The sequence below is a fragment of the Strongylocentrotus purpuratus genome, unplaced genomic scaffold, assembly GCF_000002235.5.
Source record: "Strongylocentrotus purpuratus isolate Spur 01 unplaced genomic scaffold, Spur_5.0 spur5_scaffold_12, whole genome shotgun sequence".
NCBI classification, from domain to species: Eukaryota; Metazoa; Echinodermata; class Echinoidea; order Camarodonta; family Strongylocentrotidae; genus Strongylocentrotus; species Strongylocentrotus purpuratus.
Window position 1 is genome coordinate 15,956,647 of NW_022145597.1, and position 22,227 is coordinate 15,978,873.

Here is a 22,227-nt window from a genome sequence, read left to right on the forward strand (position 1 = left end):
TAATAATAATAATAATAATAATAATAATAATAATAATAATAATAATAATAATAATAATAATAATAATAAATGAAATAAATACATAGAAATAGAATAAAATAAAATTACAAGTTTAAAAAAAAAGATAAGATTTAAAAAAATGGTCCCCGGATTTTTTTTTTGGGGGGGGGTTGCAACCCCCCAACCCCCCCTCTAGATCCGCTTCTGTCTTGGCCTGTTTTAAGTCTGAAACAATTCGCTTTTGCCATATCTTCTTTACTGTACTCTTCTTTTTTATAAGTTCACTGGGCCTGAGCCCCGCCCACAAAAGTTTTCAGAGCTATAGATTGGGCCCCGCCCACTTTCTCATAGGTCATGTGACAAGGCATTCTGTTCATCACATGACTAAGATAAACAAGGATAGAGAATGGAGCTTCTGTCTGGGTTTTCGGTGTTCGTATCTGCTGTAGTTTTGCTTGTTTTTAGTGTAAAATCAAGCTGCTATCATCTAAAAGATGGCGCATTTTATAAATTAGATCCGACGTGGCCAATTGACATGGAAGCATTCAAGGGACCAGTTTACAGCGCTGCTATTGACGATGATAATGGCGAGGTTTATGTGTCACAGGTATGAAATCGTAGTCCGTCGTGTTGATTTTTCTGTAGTGATTTTCAAAGTCGATACAAGTATGCGAGTATCTGAGTAATGTGCAGTCATGCGTGACATCATAAGAAGAGCTTCTAACTATGAATCATTGAACATGTTCTCTTTGTTCATATATGTGTTGTCTACATTCGATGGGAAGCTTACTTTTTATTATAATAATGTTAAAAAAGAAAAGAAGAACATAGGTCTATAAGTGGTGTCTTTTGGCGAGTCTCAAACCCATGCTCGCGCTCATGTATTATAACCAATGCATGGGCACAGGCTTCAAAAACCGTTCTTTTGTCAAAGATATTGGTGTAACTTTGCAATGCTGCAAAATACAAGGCTGGTGCGAACAGTATTCTATTGTCTATATTTTTTTCTTGTATTTTCCAGAATATGAGAAAATAATTTTAAGTATTCGCGTCGGAAAAGGCCACGAAAGAAAGATTTTCAAGTGAATTCTGACACCAACCCTTCCATAGCAATGCACGTACTTGCACAATTCGTAGCAAGAAACATAATCGATAACTCTGTGTTTGAGACTCTGTATCCCAGCAACGGATTACTCTACGCATACAGCGCATTCACTTTCCAGTGCGGAGTTTATCCCTCTCTGTCGTATATCAAAATCAAGCTGATTGGTCAAGAAAATTTTTCGGAAACCTTGAACAAGTAAGAAGATTAATCTTTTCCATCCAATCACACTTGGAGACACTCCGAGCTCATTAGCATAGAGAGTTATGGTCCGTGCACTCGCCTTTACATGGATGTCTATACAGTTGGCGCGTAGGGTCATGAATTATTCATGAGACGTACTTGTGTGCGCTGAGCAAAGAAAGACACGCGCAGATCCACTTTAGTGGAATTTCGGCCTGAAACTTTTCTTTATGGAACCTGATATTGTGACCCATTTTGTGACCCATCCCCCCCCCCCTCCCCCATTTTCTTATTGATACCCCAATCAAATCAAGGAGACCGACATACGACCAAATGAACTCATACAAAAATGCCAAAGAAAGACTGACGAAGACCAGTTACAAAATCAATGAGAAAAATGTGACCCATTGCCCATTGATTACTGCATTCATGATATTTCCATCCTCACTGCCCCCCTTCCTCACTAATTAAGATGTATTTTCTCCCCTCTTCTGTTTTTTTGTAGAGAGGTGACGGCATCCCCCATGTCCTTGTGTTTGACCTTGAGGTTGGCAGACTCCTGAGGTCGTTCACCTACAACGATAGCAGTATGCTGCAGGACTTGCATGGAATGAGATACCAGTTCAACGAAACCAACCAGCAGGGCTATATCTGGGTGACGGACGTAGGCGATGGTATGTGGTTACAAGCCTCAAAGTGATTCGGTAACATTGCCTCAGATTCTGAAACAAAATCTTGGATTTAGCTCATGCTGCAATCATAATTATAAACCTTTAGGTCAGTCAGGAATCCCATGATTTTTATGACCTGATCGCCTGTCTGATTTTCAAGATATTTGTGATTGGAAATCGCAATTTTCATTTTTTGTTTTTCTAACGGTTTTCCTACACTACAGTCTATTGGGGAAAATGAGTATGGTAAAACTGGTCACTCAAAGGTTTTTACTTTTTGAGGCACTTCATGATCCTTTTGAAGCACAATTTTTTTAAGGGCTTCAATATTACATTGTAACTTCAATCCAGGATAAAACATTATAAAGCATAGCACAAACGTAAATGATTTTTATTCTTTACCCCCACCTGTTATTCATCTTTACTTAAATTTGCTATATTTTGCCATATGTAACGTTTTACAGGCAGTTTGCTGCGCAGTGTGTGAACGAGGCCAGTACATTTTCAATTTGTTAATTTACTGACAGAACTATTGGCCCGAATTCACAAAGGAGGTTTAGATATTTAACCCATGGTTTAAACCCTCATTTACATAACCAATGGTTTAAAAATTAGTGCAAAATAAGCGTACCTTGCCTTGCGCACGTCTAATATTGGACCTCCGAGTGCTCCGACTTTTGTCACGCTTATTTTGCGCTTATTTTAAACCATGGGTATGTAAATGAGGGTTTAAACCATGGGTAAAAATCTAAACCTCCTTTGTGAATTCGGGCCATAGTGATTTGTACAGAATGAAGAACCAGAAATAAGTGGACTTAGTTAAACCACGCACAACTCTTTACGCTTATTTATGTCTGCAAGCTAATTTTTCTTATTTCCCTCAATTTTAAACCATAGGGGTCCATGGACACACTGTCAAACGGTTACTACCAAATGGAACGGTTGATCTGACAATGGGCGTGGCAGGCAAGTCTGGTACCTCCCTACATCCTCTCATGTTCGGAGATGTTGCTGATATAGCCATCAACGCTGAGGGCGTGCTTTACATTGCAGATGGCGATGGAGGGGTCAACAATAGAGTGGTGAAAGTAGAGCTGAGTAAGTTGTACTTCATTTGGTAAAACACAGTAGATTTCAATTAAAGGCATCCTTTTAACAATGATAACTGTGAGATGCATGGCCCTACGTGTTAGCAGTGTATGTGATATGGTGTAATATTGAAGCCCTAAAAAAAATTGCACTTCAAAATGATCATGAAGTGCCTCAAAAATCATAAATATCTTGGTAATCAGACAGGCGATCGGCTTGTAAAAGTCACGGGATTCCTGACTGACCTAAAGGTTTATAATTATTATTGCAGCATGGGCTAAATCCAGGATTTGTTTTTGAATCTGAGGCAATGTAACCCAGACACTTTAAGTGACTTTTGGAAGTTATCCCTGTCTAAAAAGACGAAGAGAATCATTCTTTGTTTCTTCATTGTGTGATCCAACATTTGATCAACCATTGTCCCAGGCTTTACTTTGAACAAGATGCAGGGTTATAGGGATAGATTTGTGCTTGTGATTGAGTTTTTAGATTAGGATTACGGTTAGGGCTGGGTATAGTGTTTTATCCTGGATCGAAGTTACAATTTTGGTGAGTGTAGAATATTGACAACAGAGCATGTGTCATACAACCTAATACCCTTGCCAAATATACTGAAGTTCGCCAAACTGTATAAATGAGAGTTTTCAATATCTGAGCATCTGGGGGGTGTTTCACAAAGCCTTTTTTCAATGACAAATGACAAAAAACAGTGACAACTTTACTGATAACCTATCAGAAGCAAGGATTTCACTAGCTTATAACAGAAACTCTCATTTGACACTGATGAAAAGTTTTGTGAAACACCTGTTCTAATCACTATCATTAACCTGATTCCCTGGGCAGGGAACTCTGGCACCTTGGCGATGTGGAGTATAGGAGGCAACGGAAGCTCTCCGGGCCAGTTCCACATCCCGCACAGTGTGGAGCTGGACGAGGGCGGTAGACTCTGGGTTGCCGATCGGATGAACGGGAGGTTGGAGGCCTTCGATGCCAAGACGGGAGAACTTCTCGGGATTTGGAGTTCGTGCTTCAAGGATGGAGAGCCATATTCTGTCAGGTATATAAGTTGCTCTAACTCCCTTTCAAAAAAGGATTTATTTTTAGGGCTAAATTGATCACATGTTGTCCTTCAAATTGGCACCAATAATATTTTTTCTATTATTGCAACATTATTTTGATAGAATATAATGTTTCTGAAAACAATAAACATGCGAGGGAAGGTTGTCAAAAAGTTGAAAAGTAGCCAATTTTTATTAAAAAACAAGGACTTTGTGTTGCCAATTGATGGATTTTAAAGTTTTCTGTCCTTTTTTAAATTCCTGACATCACTTGCAAGATAGTCATACACCACTCCAGTTGGTAGCTGTGAGAAATGAAAACAGCAGATATAAATGCTACAGAGTTCTAAAAAGCACATTGGTTAGAGGGAGATAGTCATCAGTTTCCATGTGCAGAAGGTCATAATTCACCGACAGCGGACTTGGTAAAAATACCATTACCGGTAATGAGTGTACAAACCTGCACACAGCAAACCAGAGGTCCTATAACAAAATATACCCCCTAGTCTCTCTGAGAGTCTTCAGGTGAAGATAAAGACTTTGTGATATGGGGGAATGGGCAGAAGGCCTGTTGGTCATAAAACTGAAGGATAATAGTCCTTGTGATTGACAACACCTGTTATTGGGTAGACACCTGAATGGTTTCGAATTCCACATGAGAGCCCACTACTCTGCGTCTTTAAATGACTGTGAATTATAAAGTACACTGAAAGAATCACAATATCAGAAATTAATTACATTATTCTCTTTCTCTCACTTTTATTTAGACTTAGCAAAGACAAAGGTCACTTCATTGTGACCCAGCTAAACTCGGACCAGATCGTGCTGGTAAAGGCGGCTCCGGGATCGGGTCCAATAGGGGACTGTCATCGGCTGGACACCATAACCCTTGGTAAGGACACCAAGCCGCACCTCGTTGCTGTCAGCAAATCAACAGGGGCATTCTTTGTCGGGGAACTTGGCACCCAAGCTTGCCAAAAGTTTGTGCCAATTTCATAAAACGTCCACAGATGATTGGTACATCTGAACTTTTATACTAATTTTCCACAGAGGTAACACCCTCCTGGCTCTCAATAGACAATATGTTTAGGTTTGAGATAACAACATTGTGTTTTCAATCAAAATATAATTTTTAAAGCATTAAAGACATAAAAATATACATGTATATATGTTCATGCAACCAAGCCCGTTGGTGAATGCAATTAATTTTTGTATCTCCTTGGACTGGAATTGCAATTTACTGCCTACTATATCAAATTGTTTGTTTGTAGCCAGAAAGGAATTCTTTCATTGTAAAATAATATGAATTAATTCCCTTCTGACTCTAGACAAAGGAAACATTGTATTTTGGCCTCTGGTGGTCTTCTAGGCCGTTGGGGGGAATGGTGATAGAGATAACTACATGTAGTGGTGGTTGGATACAGGTCTTCTGGGTGCACCAGTTGTTCGGGAAGAGGGACCATTACACTTGCAGTGATTAAGTTTGCTTTCCTCTTCCCCGGTAACCAACTGATGCACCAAGAGGACCTCCAGGAAGATTGTGCATTTATAACATTCCTTTAATGTTTGTTTACTCATATTTACACCGTTATATTTTTGAGAGTTGCCGAATAGATAATAAAATAAATAATAAATAAATAATAAATAAATAAAAAGATATATTGTAAACTTCATGGTCTATTGTGAAAATAACAAGCTAAATACATTGCTGGTTATTTCACCATTTACACATTGAACCATGATAACTTTACAGAATACTTTTTTTATAAATATTTTTCTGTTATCTTTTGAAAATTAGATCAACAGAATTTCATTTCAGCAAATGATTATTTTAAGCTTATAGATATGTATTCAAGTAAGATTTGTTTTAATAAAATTTAATTTTGATTATATCTTATATGACGTGTCATGCACAATTTTTCACATGTTAATACTAGATATATACCTCCTGCATATCATGTGTTGTAGGTACATTTTTTTTTAGCATGATTTCAAAGACTGTCACTACCGGTAAATGAACTCACTGGCAATTTCAACCCTATTATGGTTTATAGAAATCATCTTCAGATTATGAAATATGCCATCTTGATATTCTCACATTTTATAAGTTGATACCATCAAACTCTCCATTAGGTTGATTTTCTTGATATTCTTTGCAATCATGCTTGGATATTTTAAGAAATTTGATTCAAAGTAGTATATTTGTATATAATATTGTCATAAATGTTATATATTATTCATGTACTGGTAAGTACTTTTGCTCAAAAGCCAGTTTGAAATTCGAGCTTATTTCTGTTTTGTAGTCATTGGGAATGATTAATTTGGAAAATTATTCTTAAATATATGCCAACATGTCTTCAGTGGCAAAGAAATTGACACTCAGAACAAAAATGTTTGAAGAATAAAGTGTATTATGGACCAATTTTACAGGGTTTTTTTAATTCAAAGGAATATGGCTAGGAGAGCTCATTTTGTGCAATCAATAATTTTTTTACTTAATTGAAATAAAAAGATATTTTGACATGAATTTGTATTGCCCAATTATATTTCTGTGTTGAAGCAAAGAAAGGAAAAATGAAAGAGAAATGAGAATACTCTTACACGTAGACGAAGGAATGAATAATGTAACAAAAGGAAATGAGTGCTGAGGGAAAACGTTGAAAATTCAAAGGAGTGAGTAAAAGAGTAGAAGTTAGGGAAGGGAGAGAGAGAGGGGGGGGGGGATAAATATGTCAATTAAGAGGGCAGAGTAACATAATTAGAAATGGAGAGAGAGAGAGAGAGAGAGAGAGAAAGAGACGGGGAAGGAGAGAAAGAGGGGGGGGGGGTGGGAGATAATATATCAATTAAAGGGGAAGAGTAACACTATTTGAAAGGGGGGTGGAAGAGAGAGGGGCAGGGTTGAATGACGAAGGTGGGCCGGGGAGGGGTTATTGCAAGTATATAATGCATGCCTGTATAGATTAAGTTTAAGTGTTGTGTTAGATTATGTAATCGGATATGTTATATGTTAACGCAATGTTATATGAGACTAGGATATAGGAATAGGCCTGTAATGATAAAGTATATTTCAAAACGTTTACAAAATTAATTTGTGTTTAAAGAATTATGTCCAAACTTCACCAAAGTAAGTATTACAAATATAATTATATAATGTCAATAAGTATGCGATTGAATATCATATATAAAAGTCCTGTGAGCATATCATTAGCAGGTCCATACTTCTTTATTATTTATCATTTCATTTCTATCCAGCACAACGGATTGATTCGGGTGTGTTTGTGTATGTGTGTGTGTGGGGGGGGGGGGGGGGGCGATGACCCGACACTCCATGCCGTTGCCCCCCCTTCCTTCTGTCCCTGATGCACGATTGTTTGTCTTATATATTATTATCATTAGTGTTCGAGAAAATATTAAAGATATCGTGGGGTTTTTCTCAGAAGACACTTTATGCTATTAATATTTCACTAGTATATAACACGTACTGTATGTAGCTAGGTAACAATAGGGCCAATGGCACACACGATGGCACACCAATTCGTTCCCTTGCTTCTCACTAGCAGACACACATAAATCAACCGCATGATTCACGTGCCGTGCATTCCAGCGCATGCGTACTTCACCACCTCTCATCTGGCCCGAGCGAGTCGCGATGTCGGCTGTCTGTACACCGTGCTCCCAACCTTCCAACCTCTACCAGGGTTAGAGTAAAACTTTAAACAACAAGAACAAAAGAAGATGTTGACTTCCACCATGTACATCATGTAGATAACTCTAGTGTGGATAACGTACGGCGAAATGGATCTAGAATAGGAGGAAGACTGATACCGCGGTGGAACTTACTGTTCCGTGTATATAGTTTTCATATAGTTAATATACTTCATATATCACATCTGTATATTGGATTGTGTGTGTAAATATATCACCCTTTTTATGACTGATTCTCTCCTATTTGTATAATGGATATAAGCTTGGATGTAAGTGACTTCTTTTCCCCGCGGATGTGAATAATTCTTCAAGATTATAGGGTACGTATCATGCTCGACATATCATTCTTGTTTCTCGTGCGTAGATATGAATACATTGACGTGAGTTAAGTTGTAATTGTACAGACGGGATAAATGCATTAATCCGTTGGGTAGTTTTGTTGTTACACTATCCGTTGTATTGAAATATAAATGGAATGGCTGCCACATTTATACAGACGGAGATGAAGATTGATTATAATCAACTTAATTCATCTTTTTCCTTACCTCTTAAAGGTACTAGCTAGGTCCCATTTGGGGCCATTGGTGCTATGAGTTGTAATCTTATTGTGGAGACGGATTTATGCATCAATGGCTTGGGGTTCTATCATCATTGTATCGGTTTTATTAGTGGTCTGGCTGTCACATTAACACATACGGAGATTTAAAAATAAGCAATTAATAATAATTTGTGACCTGCTGATAATTATGTTCCATGTGAGTGGTGTATCCATGACTCTACGGTGGGGGGGGGGGGGGGGTGAGGGTGGCAAGGCCAACAATTCTTTGACAGGCAAAAATATCATATTTGGGCTTACCTGTTGATCGACTACAAAAAATGAGCAACAGCAACAACAACGATTCCTCAGTACTTTTCACTGTGGAGGCGCTGATATTGTTTCCTTTATACCATGTCCCCTGATAATGGATTCTTCAGGCTCGTCGGGGGGGGGGGGGGGTTGCAAAAAGGGGGGTACAGCAGCACCCCAGTTTGGAGGCCCATGTCTATAGATGATGGGGGTATTTAAGCATTCAAAGTTGGCTTTTCTTTAGTTAATAGTGTTGAGAGATACACTACTTTATATAGTTCATGTTTTATTTCTCTTTCTGCTAATTTGAAAATGTAGAGATTTCGCTTTTTATTTTTTATCTATTCTTTTCTTCTTTTTTTTCTTAGCTTAAAAAAAAATTGCTCTTTTTTTTGTCTCAGTTTTTTTCTAAATATTTAGTTTGCGCTTTAGTTTTTTACTTTTTTTAATTAAAAAAACAAACAAATTATTCTTGTGTTTGTTGGCTTGTTAGGAATTTTGGTGTACATAAACGATAACATCTGTCCGACTCACCTTACACACCTAACCCACCCCTCCCCCACTCAATGTGGTAGTTTGACGTCCGGGGGATTTTTTCTTCTTTTTCTTCGTCGTCCGATTTTTTCGGTGAGGGGGGGGGGGGGGGGGAGGGGGGTAGGAGGCACGTGCCCCCGTGCCTCGCTATATCTACATCACTGTGTTAATTGATACACGTTATCTGAATTGAATAAAATTGAATTGAGATGAATATATTGTATTTATTTTACATGCTCTAATGTAGGAAGAAAACATAAGATATAACAAACTAGGGGATATATTACATCTGGAAACAATATAAAAATTGCGATTTTGTTATAACATTATTGAAGATTTTTAAAATTTGACAGTTTGATCATACATGTAATTGAAATTAGGACTTTTTCTATGTGACATGTGAATATGGAGGGCTTATTGAAAAGCGTGGCTTGTAATGGTAAGCCCCTTTTAAAGTATGAAGCTGTATTTTCGAGTGTTTAACAAGAGAAATGACAATGATATTGTACAAGGTTAAATTAAAAAAGATTTGTTGTTTAGTATGATAGAAATGCTATATAATCAAACCAGACCAAATTTACAGCATATTTTAACAAACAGAATGATTTGTCGGATATTTTAAGTATGAGAATAAAATAAACTGTAGTTATAATTATAGCAGTAACGGTTCAGGGGGTTCCAAAAAACACGACAGCAGGCCAGCTGGGAATAGTGACTATATAATAGCCCAAATTGTGTACAATGTGTAGATCGTGCTTTATCATACCGTGGTGATAATATGCCAAGCCTGTCATAGCACATAAGACATTGTTAAGTTAGACCTTGAATTCATTTTCTTTTGATTAATACTTAACGGAATAATGTGTTAAACGTAGTAACGTTGCAAATTATTCATTGATATTAGGAGGCGAAAACTCGAAAAGCGGTGCTCCTATTCAATACCTAGAACAATATAAATTACATTGCATCATGCTATTATACGTTTCTTTGATTGAATATGACATGAAAAGCAAAATTAATTCTCATGTGTTACCCTACTATGTTATCATTACGTATCTATGAACGAAAAAATTACTACGCAAGCATGCATGCAGTTTCGAAGGGGTTTAAAAACACTTCGACTAATTAGTTTGCATCAAAATTAATTCTCATGTGTTACCCTCCCATGTTATCATTACGTATGTTTGAACGAAAACATTACTACACGTCCAGCATGCAGTTTTGAAGGGGTTTAAAAACACTTTGCTTAATTAATTTGCATCATTATGTGGAAATACTCCACACCATCCAGGGAATACAGCCCAAATTCCTTCTCGTCTATAGCTGATAAGAGCATGTACAGATCGCGCGCTATCTTACCGCGGTGATACGCCATCCGACCTGCCTGCCTGTCACGGTGCATACGAGTGGTTCTCATATCAACTCCGGTGCACTCGCCAGCTGCTACTATACTGGAATAGATATACCGAGTATGCGACTCTTGTATAGATGTATATGATATATTATCCATGTACATTCATATACCGCAGAGAGAAAGAGAGAGAGAAAGAGAGATTACATTCATAAAGTCGTTAGCTTCATTGGTGCATACTAGCTTTAGATCTAAGAAAGGACAGGCGAGGGACCTTCTTTCATTTTTTTTCCTCCAAAGTTTCTTCTCTGTTTGTTCCAAAATTGCATCGGTTTTGAGTGATGTTGGGATGCAATAAACATAACAACAAATTGGGGGGGGGGGGGTGCGCACAAAAGAGGAAAAAAATCGCGGGACGATTTTCTGCTCATGGCCCCTTCCCACAGGCGATACATAGAATTAAAACGTGGGAGGAGTAAAAGTATTGGCAAGGATAATATCAACATTGAAACACAAAATCATATTTATCAATCTGCTAACCACAAAGACGGGAAAAGAAGTGTGTTTTAAAAGCTTGTTCCTTTGTTGAGGAGGGATTAGAATAAGAGCACATTTCCCGAAGCATAACTGAGAATATTTCTTTCTCTTTTTAAACATATATCATTCACTTGCGTCCTCAGTAAAAACGAGCGCCTGGATAAAAGATAGGCACACCAAAAAATGACGAGGAGATAAACAATGATAATTATAAATATCCTTTCATCATCATGATGATGATTATTATTATTTTTACATAATGATGCCGACATGAGCGGGGCAAGTGCGGTGGGCAGTTAAATGGGGCAAATACCGAGACTGGAAATATACCTCATGTCCCATTCATACCGTAACCCCTCCCCCTCAAATTACCGACATTCGGGCAGCTGCCAACTCTTATTCAGGCAGTGAGGTGGTCTTTTCTGCAGGATCAGGTTGTGTATTATTGTGATGGAAAAATATACATTTGTCACTGTAATAAACTGTCAAGTACTTAGCTCACTCTCAAAATTAAAAGTGAGAGTCAATAATGTACAGATAAGAGATAAAATTATGCTCGTGCGACTATGCACCGGGGTTCTGAAAAGTCCCGCCTGGTATTTTGACAAAGGTAAATCAATGATTAGTTGAGCTATGTACGTGGGGAGCTGTCTAGCATAGCTCCGGACAGAAATAGAATAAAATGTCTATTTGATGATCATCAAGGGTTGTCTGAGAGGGTTGGAATAGTTTTGTTGGCGTAGGCCTACAGTGAATTTTAAATGGACTAGTAATGCGTCCTGTATAGGATGTGAGGATACAGCGAATGCATATTGCACACGCGGCGTCGCTTTTAAAACTTGTGGAGGCAATCTATGCAAGGACGCTAGTACAATACTATTCAAGGCAACGTTTGTGGTGTTCATGTGTGCGTTTGTGTGTGAGGGTGTGTGTGTCATTGGATTTTTAAAGTGTTTTATAAATCAGATATGGTTATTTACGTCACGGGACCGTCCTTTAACGTCACAATCCAAAAGACGCGACTACAAATTTCGAACCAGGGTTCCGTCCCCCCCCCCCCCCCCGCCCACTCCGGGGTCAGAATGACCACATCCGTGTTACCAAAATGTACGGTAAAGGGATACTTTTCACGCACCAAAGTCCGGCTCGTACATACACAAAATTGACTTTACACACCGGACTTAGGGGGTGTTTTCAAAAGGAGGGAACACGCATATGCGTACCCTAAATAACACTGAGTGGGGGGGGGGGGCGGGGTTCCGTCTAAGGCAGTTTGTAGGCGAAGACAGAGAGTTGAACAATTAAACGCACAGCTAGACCAACTCTCAACCCCCTATTAAAATGTTCGTTTGTATTAATTTTATGTACAATAACACTCTCACACGGTCACTCCAAACACGACTGGCTCACGCATCCGCGTCCAGCAAAAGTGTCAAAAGGGTATATTTTTCAGCTATACGGCGTCGTCGACGTTTTCCTTAAAAAGGTTTTTTTTTCAAGCACTGATTGCCCCCCCCCCCCCACCACCCCCCCCCCCATCAAAATTGTTACCTTTTCAGGTTCACAGGTTTCGACTTTCATGGGTAAAGCATTCAGTAAAATAATACATATAACATTTTGCGTCAACTTGTTCAAAGCCATTTTATAGCAATTTAGTGGTGTTAACTTTAAAATGTGTGATACGTCTTTAAGGGTCATTTCGGAAAATTTGCGATACATACGCCATTATGGTCCATTTCAGAATAGGTGCGATACGCCGTTAGGGTCCATTTCGGAAAATGTGCAATACATACGCCATGAAGGTCATTTCAGAAAAGGTGCGATACGCCAGTAGGATCCATTTTGGAAAATGTGCGACATAATATACGCCATTAAGGTCACTTCAGAAAAGGTGCAATACGCCATTAGGATTCATTTCAGGAAAGATGCGATATACGCCATTAGGGTCCATTTCAGAGGTTGATGGATACGGGTGGGTAGCACTTGTGTATGAGAGTGACCCCCCCCCCCCCCCCCCCCCCCCCCCCCCCACCGGGACAAATGTCATGCCTGTCGCTGACCCCGCTCGCTGACGCAGTCGTACCATCTGGCAAAGGACACCAAAATGCAACAGATTTGAAGGTATATCCGACCTTTATGTTGTCCATAGTCGTTATACATGCAATGTAAACATAAACAAAACACGATATCGTGTTCTGAGAGAAATGAAAACGTTAACCACCTTCAAGATTTCTGCTCAGCAGATGGTGGTTATGAATCAAATCATGTTTTATAATACAATAGAGAACGAGATACAATATTATTGAAATAAAATTGCAGTCAAAAGAAGTAAAATAAAAAAAACAGACGTGTCACACCGGGTTATTACTTTATGATTCGAATTAGGACGTTATACTCGGTAAGAAGAAATCCCTAGTGACGTCACCCGGGGGAGGGGGCGGGAGCAAGTGGGGCATTTGTTCACCCTAAGAGTCATCCCGATCCCAATTTTGCCATCCTCCGTCAGCTCCAGGGGGGGGGGTGCAATTGGGACGTTTAATCACCCTAAGTCTATATCATCAGTTTTCCACAGCTTCTGTACAAAAGAAAGTTGTAAACAATTAGTGTATGTAAACTGCAAAGTTTTTGTTAATTGGCCTTTGTTTTGTTGAGGTTTCGCCTTTGTTTAGCATGCTTCTACTTAATTTTACTCTGTTTTGTTTGTTTGTATGATAATCCTATCATGTCAAGATTTTATTTCAATGAAATATATGCATTTGGATTTGTTTAGGCCATATCTACATGTAGAGGCCTGCTCTATGACGGTCCCTCACACAAATTGCTACCCCTCCCCCTTTAAATAAAATCACGGTCCCGCCACTGAACTTTTGCAATGTTAACCTCCTTCTCAAATTGCACTGTACACTTGATTATGATATCGCTGTTAGAGTTCATTTATCATAGGCATTGTGTATAGCGGACCCCTGATGGGTTTCAATTGAAATGTTAAATATAGACTCAAGTTGGAGGTCAACGCACTTTGCCCCACCAACGCTTGAAGTGCCATTTTGAAAATTATCACACGTCTCAAAGGTTAGGTCAATTGTCCTGCTGGTAAGAACAATGGTCACTCCAATGACTTAAGCTGTAAGAGTGACAGTCACAACAGCTATGCTGTATATATTATAAATCTGTCTCTTTCCTTCATGTAAACAGAAATAGAAGGAAAAAAAGGAGCTACATGTATTAAGAATAATGGATTGCATTACATTTTCGTCTGGGGGCACAAAAGTTTTTCTTTGTTTAAAGCTTTGCAATTCTTTTTCTCGATTAAACACCGATATAACCAAAATTTTGATTTGTTGAGATCTATTTGAAATACGCTTTGATACATTTAAACTTGGGACAAAGCCATGCAATCAAAGACAATGTATACAAATGTTACAGAAAAACATTTCAGATTGAAAAGGAAAAAATTACTCTTAAAAAGTTATAATGTTAAGCTTGATTACCGGGTTATAGGTTTAAAGCCGAGCTTGGTTCGATGTTTTGAAAAGGAATATCATCAGTCTTAAATCAGTGCGTAAAACGCCAAATGTTGATCGGGCGCACTCATGTGCCTTCTCGCCATTCTTTTTGGACATTTTCAAGTAAATTCCGTATATTTAGAGGCTTCGGAAATAGTCCGACATCTTCTACGGCGACTATTATAATGTAGGCTTTGGGTAAGGATTAGAATTTCAGATGCGTTTAGGTCAGGTATACGATTAGAATTAATAAGTGTAGGAAATTGTTTTCGGCGCAATTGTTGCAAGAGCATGTGTCGTACAACCCTAGTAGCTGTACCCCCACCCTATACCAGAGCCATGTTTATTATGGTTCACCATCATCATGTATCTTTACCAGATGTAAATCTGACACAACCGACCTTGAGTGTAATGGAAGTATGAGTCATGTTTGAGATCGTCCAAGGGAGATGATCTCATCCTAGCTCTTCTAAAGTTTCCCTGTGCCTCATTGCCATCACGTTTTCGTCTGGCGATCGACTCTAGGGATTGATGAATTAAAGGGGTTAATGACTTGATGTGTTCCTACATCAGCATGGTCGAATAATCACATCATATTGAATTGAATTGAATTGAATGGATTGTATGGATCATGATGACCAGGGTATTGATAGAGGGACTAGGGGTGGGGTGGCAGGTAACACTGTCCCCTTTTGAAATTATGTTGGGAAAACCAGATTTGTGTCGGCAATATTAAAATTAGTCACCATTTATCTGCTAAAGAAAATAAACTGATTCACTTATTTTGTGGTCTGCTTGTTTATCAGAGCTTCTCGGCAAGCATGAACAGTTAGGGGCGTCGCTAGCTAGAATATTCTAAATGGGGTGGGCGTCCATATCAGTTTGCCTAATAGTTTTCAAAATGAAAAGCAATTATTATATCGAGAGGTGCATAGATTTTCTTAATTTGGTGACAAAGATCTTTAAGTTTGCCATCACCAGCTGTTCACAATATCTAAATATAACAAAGAAATCTTCAATTTGAATTCATTGCCCACACCATGTTAAGGTCTATCAACAACTTGAATAAGGTTGGGTTCCACCCCCCCCCCCCAACTTGAGACGCCACTGAATACGATCTCATCATTAATACCTGTGGTCTGCGGAAGTGCTAGCCGTTAATTGAGTTTTGAGGTACCACCATCGTTCCGAAACTGCCAGAAAATGCTTGGAACTTAAAGGTATAGACCAGTTTTGGAAACGCCCCCTCTCAAAAAATGAAATGGAAGCTCTTATTACCAATCATGTGAAAGAATATGTTTTGACTAATACGTGATGATACAAATTTTGCAGGGAAACCGCCTACTAATTGATATATTTGGTAAATTCAAACAATATTTAATGGATATTTTGCACCCAAAACCCTTGAACCGCAATTTTGCCACTATCGGTCTATATCTTTAAATTGTCAGTATTGCTATTTTAATTCGATGATCGTTTTAGAGCATAACGGGTGTCAATACCCCCATGCTCCTTCAAAAATAGAAAATAAATGTAAATGTATCGACGTGCAAGATGTATTAATACCTGATGTATATTGATTAACAAATCTCAATAGGATTTATCGTGGGGATGGATGTTATTTCGAAGTATATGCCCATATTGCACTAATATTAAAACCCGACACTGGATTTATAAATTAGAAGAATACTGACCATAATCTAAATGTCATAATTACTAAATCCTGTATTTATCGAGTTATTTGGAAATGAGAAGGAATATTTAGAAGATTACATTAAAACGAGTTGTTTTACTTTTGGATTTGAGTTAGCATTGAATGATAGTGGCCTAGTGGTTCATACTTTTAGTAAACGGGCTGAAAGGAAATGTTAATCCCATCATTGTAAACATTCCCACATATTAATCGACAGTATTAATAACTTCTATTTCTCTCTCCCTTTCTCTCTCTCATTAATTCATTCTCCATTTCAGGTACTTATCAATGAACTGACCACAATCCAAGTATAGCATGGCAAGTAGTGTAGTCCGGGCAGAAGACATTGATCGCGAGTTCCTTCAGTGTCCCTTATGCATCGACCGTCTCCAGAAGCCAAAGGTTCTTTCCTGTCAACACACCTTCTGCGTGGGTTGCCTCGAGTTATGGGTGGCCAAGAACAACGACCAACTCTCCTGCCCCGTCTGCCGCAACGAGTACGAGCTTCCCCAAGCCGGCGTCCACTCCCTCCCCGACAATTTCTTCGTCAACAGCATCATCGATTTTATCGGTCGGAAGCGGCAGGCGTCGGCGACGGCGTTGACGTGCCACGGATGCGAGAACGAGGCCTCGCATTATTGTACGAACTGCGAGGAGGAGTTGTGCTTCGATTGTGCCGGAGCGCATCGTCGGCTTCGTTTGACGAAAAATCACAAGTTGACAACGCTAGACGAACACCAGGTAAGGAATTCGGTTATCGCATGCAGATTTTAGGTTAACTTCTGATGCGCGCATTGCACACGAGGCGTCGTGTGAACTACGCAATTACCTGTCCTAATCCATCAATGACCCAAAGTTCTGACCTGTATATAACATTCATGTATTTTCCGACAGTTTATTTCCACACCCAGATATATCAGAATAGTCAGGATTTGCCCGTTACTGTTCTCTCCCCTTTAGAACACATTGAAAGGCATACATTCTATTTAAATTTGTGTGGATGTATCACATGAAAGTATAAGTCGACTACAAGAGCTTCCCCGCCTCAAAAAGGAAAACACAAAAAATTGCTGAGCGATTAAATGTTACTAAGACGTGCTACTGCAAGTCTACAGAGAGTTCTAAATATGTATTTCATTTCGTCTTTTCCCTACAGTCAAGTGGCATGCGAGTAGACTGTGATTTCGCCAAGCAGGATGACAAGATGTGCAGGAGTCATCGGGGATATCTTCTAGAGCTTTTCTGCCATTCCTGTGACATTCCCATTTGCCGTCTTTGTGTGCTTAAAGACCACCCGCCATCCAAACACGTCCATGATACGCTTCAAGAGACAGCGGCCAGCCGTCGGAAGACCCTTGGCACCCTGGCAGCCACGGCCAAGGAAAGGGTGTCTGGCCTTCGAGACTCTGTCACAATCCTCAAGGTAACGTACATAAGAGATCGGATGGATTTGTTTTGTCAATAGATATTACTAATCCAAAAGAACATCTCGTATTCGGGTGGCCTAAATACTTGACCTCTATTAGGTTCCTCACATTTACATTGTTTTTATATTGAATGTCGTATGAAGGGTCGTGGGTTCGAGCCCCCTTAAATTATTCTTTTCTTTTGCAAGGTATTGGAAATATTATGCAAGGCCTAATCTCTATCCAGATGTAAAAAGTGGTATATTGACGCGACCGATATCGTTTTATATTGCTTATATTCGCCAATTGAGGGTGGTATGTTTATCTAAGGTCCCTGTAACATTAATTTTACAATCAATAATTGTATCTCCTCCAAATCAATCGTATCTTTTTCAATCAATCATGAATCAATGCAGAGAATTGGTAACTTTCATGTTACAAATATGTATATTGTAAGATACATTGATTGCAGCAACATTGGAGAAACATTGTCTGTATGATTGATCGTAATATGAATTTTGTAGGTTTGGTAATGGAAAAAAAAAGAAATATAAAGAAGTTTATGGAAGCACCTTGTCAATTGTGATACTTTTCAGTGAGAAAAGTTCCTGCAAAACTCTTGCCGAAATAATCCCAACAGTTCTTGTACATGTTGTAGGAACTATATATATATGGTGCTTCCGTAAATTTCTTTCCATTTCTGATTGTTCAGAGTCAATTTTTATTTTACAGAGCCCCGATGTTATCTGGTATTGTTGTTATCTTTCTGCTGTGTCTGAATATCAGTAAAATAATATATCATAATTTGCAGGAGACACAACGTCGTCTCAAGATGAGCCGAGATCGCATCGACGGTCAGATCAAACAGAGGAAGCAGAAGATGATCGAAATGATTGAACTCTTCGAGCAGGAAGCCAGCGCTGAACTCGGCGAGGAATTCTCATCAAGAGACACCAAACTAGAGGAAGAGATCGAGACCAAGCAACGACTGCTGGACAAGACTGTCAGTGTCTGCAACGTCCTGGAGAATCTCCACGGTGAAGGGGACGACCATGCGTTGCTATACATCAGTCGGGACACCACCTGGAAGTTAGAGGAATCCATCAACTTCAGTGCCGGTGTCGAGACCGAGGATAATGGTTATATTGGGTTTAACGTGGGCGAGGACAGTTACGACCGCGCAGCGGCGTTCGGACAAGTGCAGAACCCCACCATGACCTCGACGTCGCACATCGCCATCGGACTCCAGCCGTCGTGCCCGCCCGTCATCTCCGCGGGCGAAGACGTGTGCCTTACGGTGACAACGAGGAATGCAGGAGGACAGCAGGTACGGAACGGTGGTGCTCCGGTGACAGCCAAGCTCTGTTCACCGGCGGGCGAGGTCGGGATAGCGAGGGTTCGTGACCGCATGGACGGCAACTATGATATCACTTTTAGACCAAACTGCGCGGGAAAACATCGGCTGATCGTGTCTGTCTTTGGGAAGCAGATTGGAGAAAGCCCTCTTGAGTTTGATGTGATGCAGCCAGAGAGACAGGTAAATCGTCATACACTAGTATTCCAGGAATTTCTAAACGGTGTAAATGATTTCTTGGATTGCTAGATCATGGCGTTAACTTAACAAAAATGTATATATTTTTAAAGCCAAATTTCGCAATCGTCAAAGAATTATGTTATTTTATATTAACACTGCTCAATTCTCCTGTACACTTCATTTCCCCCTTTTTTGATAAGCATTCAATAATAATTGACATCTACTCAATGTGCACGATTATTTCTCTAAATCTCTATAAATTGCCTCTATTTGTCATTCCCAAATGTTATAATCTTCTTCCTCGTAGTATCACTTTTCCTCCTTTCTTTAATCGTGTTATTCTCGAGCTCCATCCTACCCTTCTTCTTCTTTTTCCTTCTGTTCCTTTCCCTTTATTTCGTCCTCACCTTCTCCACTTTCACCATCTTTTAATATCTTCTACTCTATTTTTACCACAGGTTATCACGTTCGGTAATCTAACGACGTCGGGGGTGAACCCGTTCATGGCCGATGCTCGATTACGGGAGCCTTGGGGCGTGACGGTGTCGGACCGAACCGGGCTCATCTACGTCGCCGACACCGGTAACAGCTGTATCCGTGTCTTTGACATCGACGGCAATGCCAAGGGACAACTTGGCTTCCCGAACTTCGCCCAGCGTTTCGAGCCCGTCGATCTGACGCTCAACAACAACGACAACCTGGTGATCACCGACCACAGAAATCAACAGGCAAGTGTATGCCAATCCCCTGACTGCCGCCGACGTCGTCGCATAGTGACATCTGCCTTCTAGTCTACTAAAAATGTTAAATATCATTTTGATTGCTATTTTGCCATCTCAAAACACGTATGATTATGATGTTGAAGGTTGTCAGATTAATTTGGAATAAGTTTTAGGACAACACTATTTGAATATCAGATTCACATTTGGACAAATCAAAGCCACAAACCTGTGCGTTGGCTATTTATACACAACTATACCATTAAACATCACACCTGTTATTTCAGAAACCCTTTAATGCTATCTAGTGTTATTAGGGATGTAAAGTTTACAAGAGGTTTATTGGAATTTCAGTCCAAAATTATGACCTGCCGTGCCCATCATCTGATTGACTGTTCACTCGTGATACAAAGATATTGGCTTACAAAACACCTCGAATCATAATTTTAATACTGAACATATTCTGTTGAAAGTGAATGCATTATCAAACTTCTTTTTAACAGGTATTGGTATGCAACCAAGACGGTACGCTGACTCAGATCTTCGGTGCTGCAGAGCTCCGGCGACCGTGCGGCGTCGCAGTCAACAGCCTCGGCTACGTGTACGTCACCGACCACGAGTCGCATTGCGTGCGGGTCTACGACCCCGACGGACTTCACGTACGAGATATGGGAGGGTACGGGAACACGCTGGGATACTTCAGAGGACCCATCTCGGCTGCGGTCAACAGCAAAGACGAACTGATCGTGTCCGATCGGGACAACCATCGTCTGCAGGTGAGAAAATGTTGCTCAAGCTTTACGTCTCGGTCAAACATGTCATGGCCGGCTTAAAAATCCGCCATGACAAAATATTCGTTAACAGGCAAGTGGGAGTGAACCTCTTTTTCGTTCGCTGTCCGATCCCTCCACGATTAAACATCTCTTTCTTCCATGTGTCGGTCTCTTTCATATATCTTTCTCCCTTCCTCTCTCTCGATCTCTCGTCCTGTACTCATCTCTTTGTCTCTACCTAGTCTGCCCCCCTGTCACCTCTATCTCTACCATTCACTTCAAATGGCTCTCATTTTCTCCCCTTCTTCTCCTCTCTTTCTCTCTCTCCTTTCCATATACCTCTCTTTGTCTCTGTCTTCTCTGCCTCGAACCCCTCTTCTTCCTTATCTCTTATAAAACATATACGTATATCCTCTCCTCCTTTAAACTCTCTCTCCTCCCCTTTTCCCCCTACTGTTCTCATCTTTCTATTCCTTCTTTCTCCTCTTGGTCAGATCTTCGACACGGACGGCGATTATCTCCTCGAGGTGACGCCGTCGGGCGAGGGCGACGACGAGTTCAAGTACCCGACCGGCGTCGCTACCGACCTCAACGACAACATCTACGTGTGCAACGACTGGAACGGCCGGGTGCTCAAGTTCTCACCGGACGGGACCTTCGTCAAACGCGTAGACAGCGACGAGGACGGTCTCCGTTACCCGAACGGTATCGCGATCACCGATGACGTCAAAGTGGTGGTCGTTGATTACGGCAATGACTGCGTCAAGGTTTTCGCGTAGAGGCATGTGATAGAACTGCCTACAAGGACATTGTACATGCACGAATCCCTGCCTATTTATTCCAAAGAAGCTTTGTGCCCAGTAGTAGTAAGCTCTCGTGTCCTACCAATAGCAGCAACATGCCCGCTTGAAATGGCAACGGAAATTGTCATCTTTGTATTTTATAAGCCAAAATTAAGAGACCATCTGAAGTTTATATCTCTGGGAAGACATGACTGAAATATGATTTTAATCATCAAAACTGAAGGATTGCCTTTTGTTCAGAAAATGTGCACAAAACAATTGGAAGTAATACGAAATAATAGGTCAATGTTTGTTATACAGTGCTTCTCCCTTTGTCTAAATGATATTACTGTTATGCCGTTATTGAATAGCGCATATTCACATTATGACATATCGTCTCTATGCGCTTCTACAGGACTTAGGATACTATTACCCCGGCTTTAGCTTTAGCAACCGTAGCGCTCATTGCATTCAAGGAATGAATCCTACCAGGTACCCACTTACAACCCCTGCAAGGGACATCAGCGGGATTCGAACCCCGTACCTTGTGGTTCACAGTCAGGATACTTATCCACTAGACCACTCTCTATTTAGGTGATACAGTGTAGAGGTAATATATGAGATGACTCAACCGATTTGAAGCAAAGTTTTTCAATTTTATAGATTTCACCCCGAGGGAACAAGCACTGACTGAACGATATTCAATGTCGTACTAACTACCGTAGCTATGTGAT

General features: G+C 40.0%; 2 protein-coding genes across 2 annotated transcripts; both read left to right on the plus strand.

The window, feature by feature from the left end:
- Positions 1-368: 368 nt before the first annotated feature.
- Positions 369-6,630, plus strand: LOC585180 (NHL repeat-containing protein 3). The gene is made up of 6 exons (XM_030981938.1): positions 369-607; positions 1,791-1,959; positions 2,854-3,054; positions 3,889-4,102; positions 4,871-5,120; positions 5,558-6,630. The coding sequence occupies exons 1-5, from the start codon at positions 407-409 to the stop codon at positions 5,100-5,102; spliced, it is 1,017 nt and encodes a 338-aa protein (XP_030837798.1). The 5' UTR covers positions 369-406; the 3' UTR covers positions 5,103-5,120; positions 5,558-6,630.
- Positions 6,631-7,889: 1,259 nt separating this feature from the next.
- LOC100890056 (tripartite motif-containing protein 2) lies at positions 7,890-22,012 on the plus strand. The gene is made up of 7 exons (XM_003730048.3): positions 7,890-8,131; positions 16,558-17,020; positions 17,436-17,702; positions 18,497-19,222; positions 19,678-19,947; positions 20,442-20,714; positions 21,206-22,012. The coding sequence occupies exons 2-7, from the start codon at positions 16,595-16,597 to the stop codon at positions 21,488-21,490; spliced, it is 2,247 nt and encodes a 748-aa protein (XP_003730096.2). The 5' UTR covers positions 7,890-8,131; positions 16,558-16,594; the 3' UTR covers positions 21,491-22,012.
- The last annotated feature ends 215 nt before the right edge of the window (positions 22,013-22,227 follow it).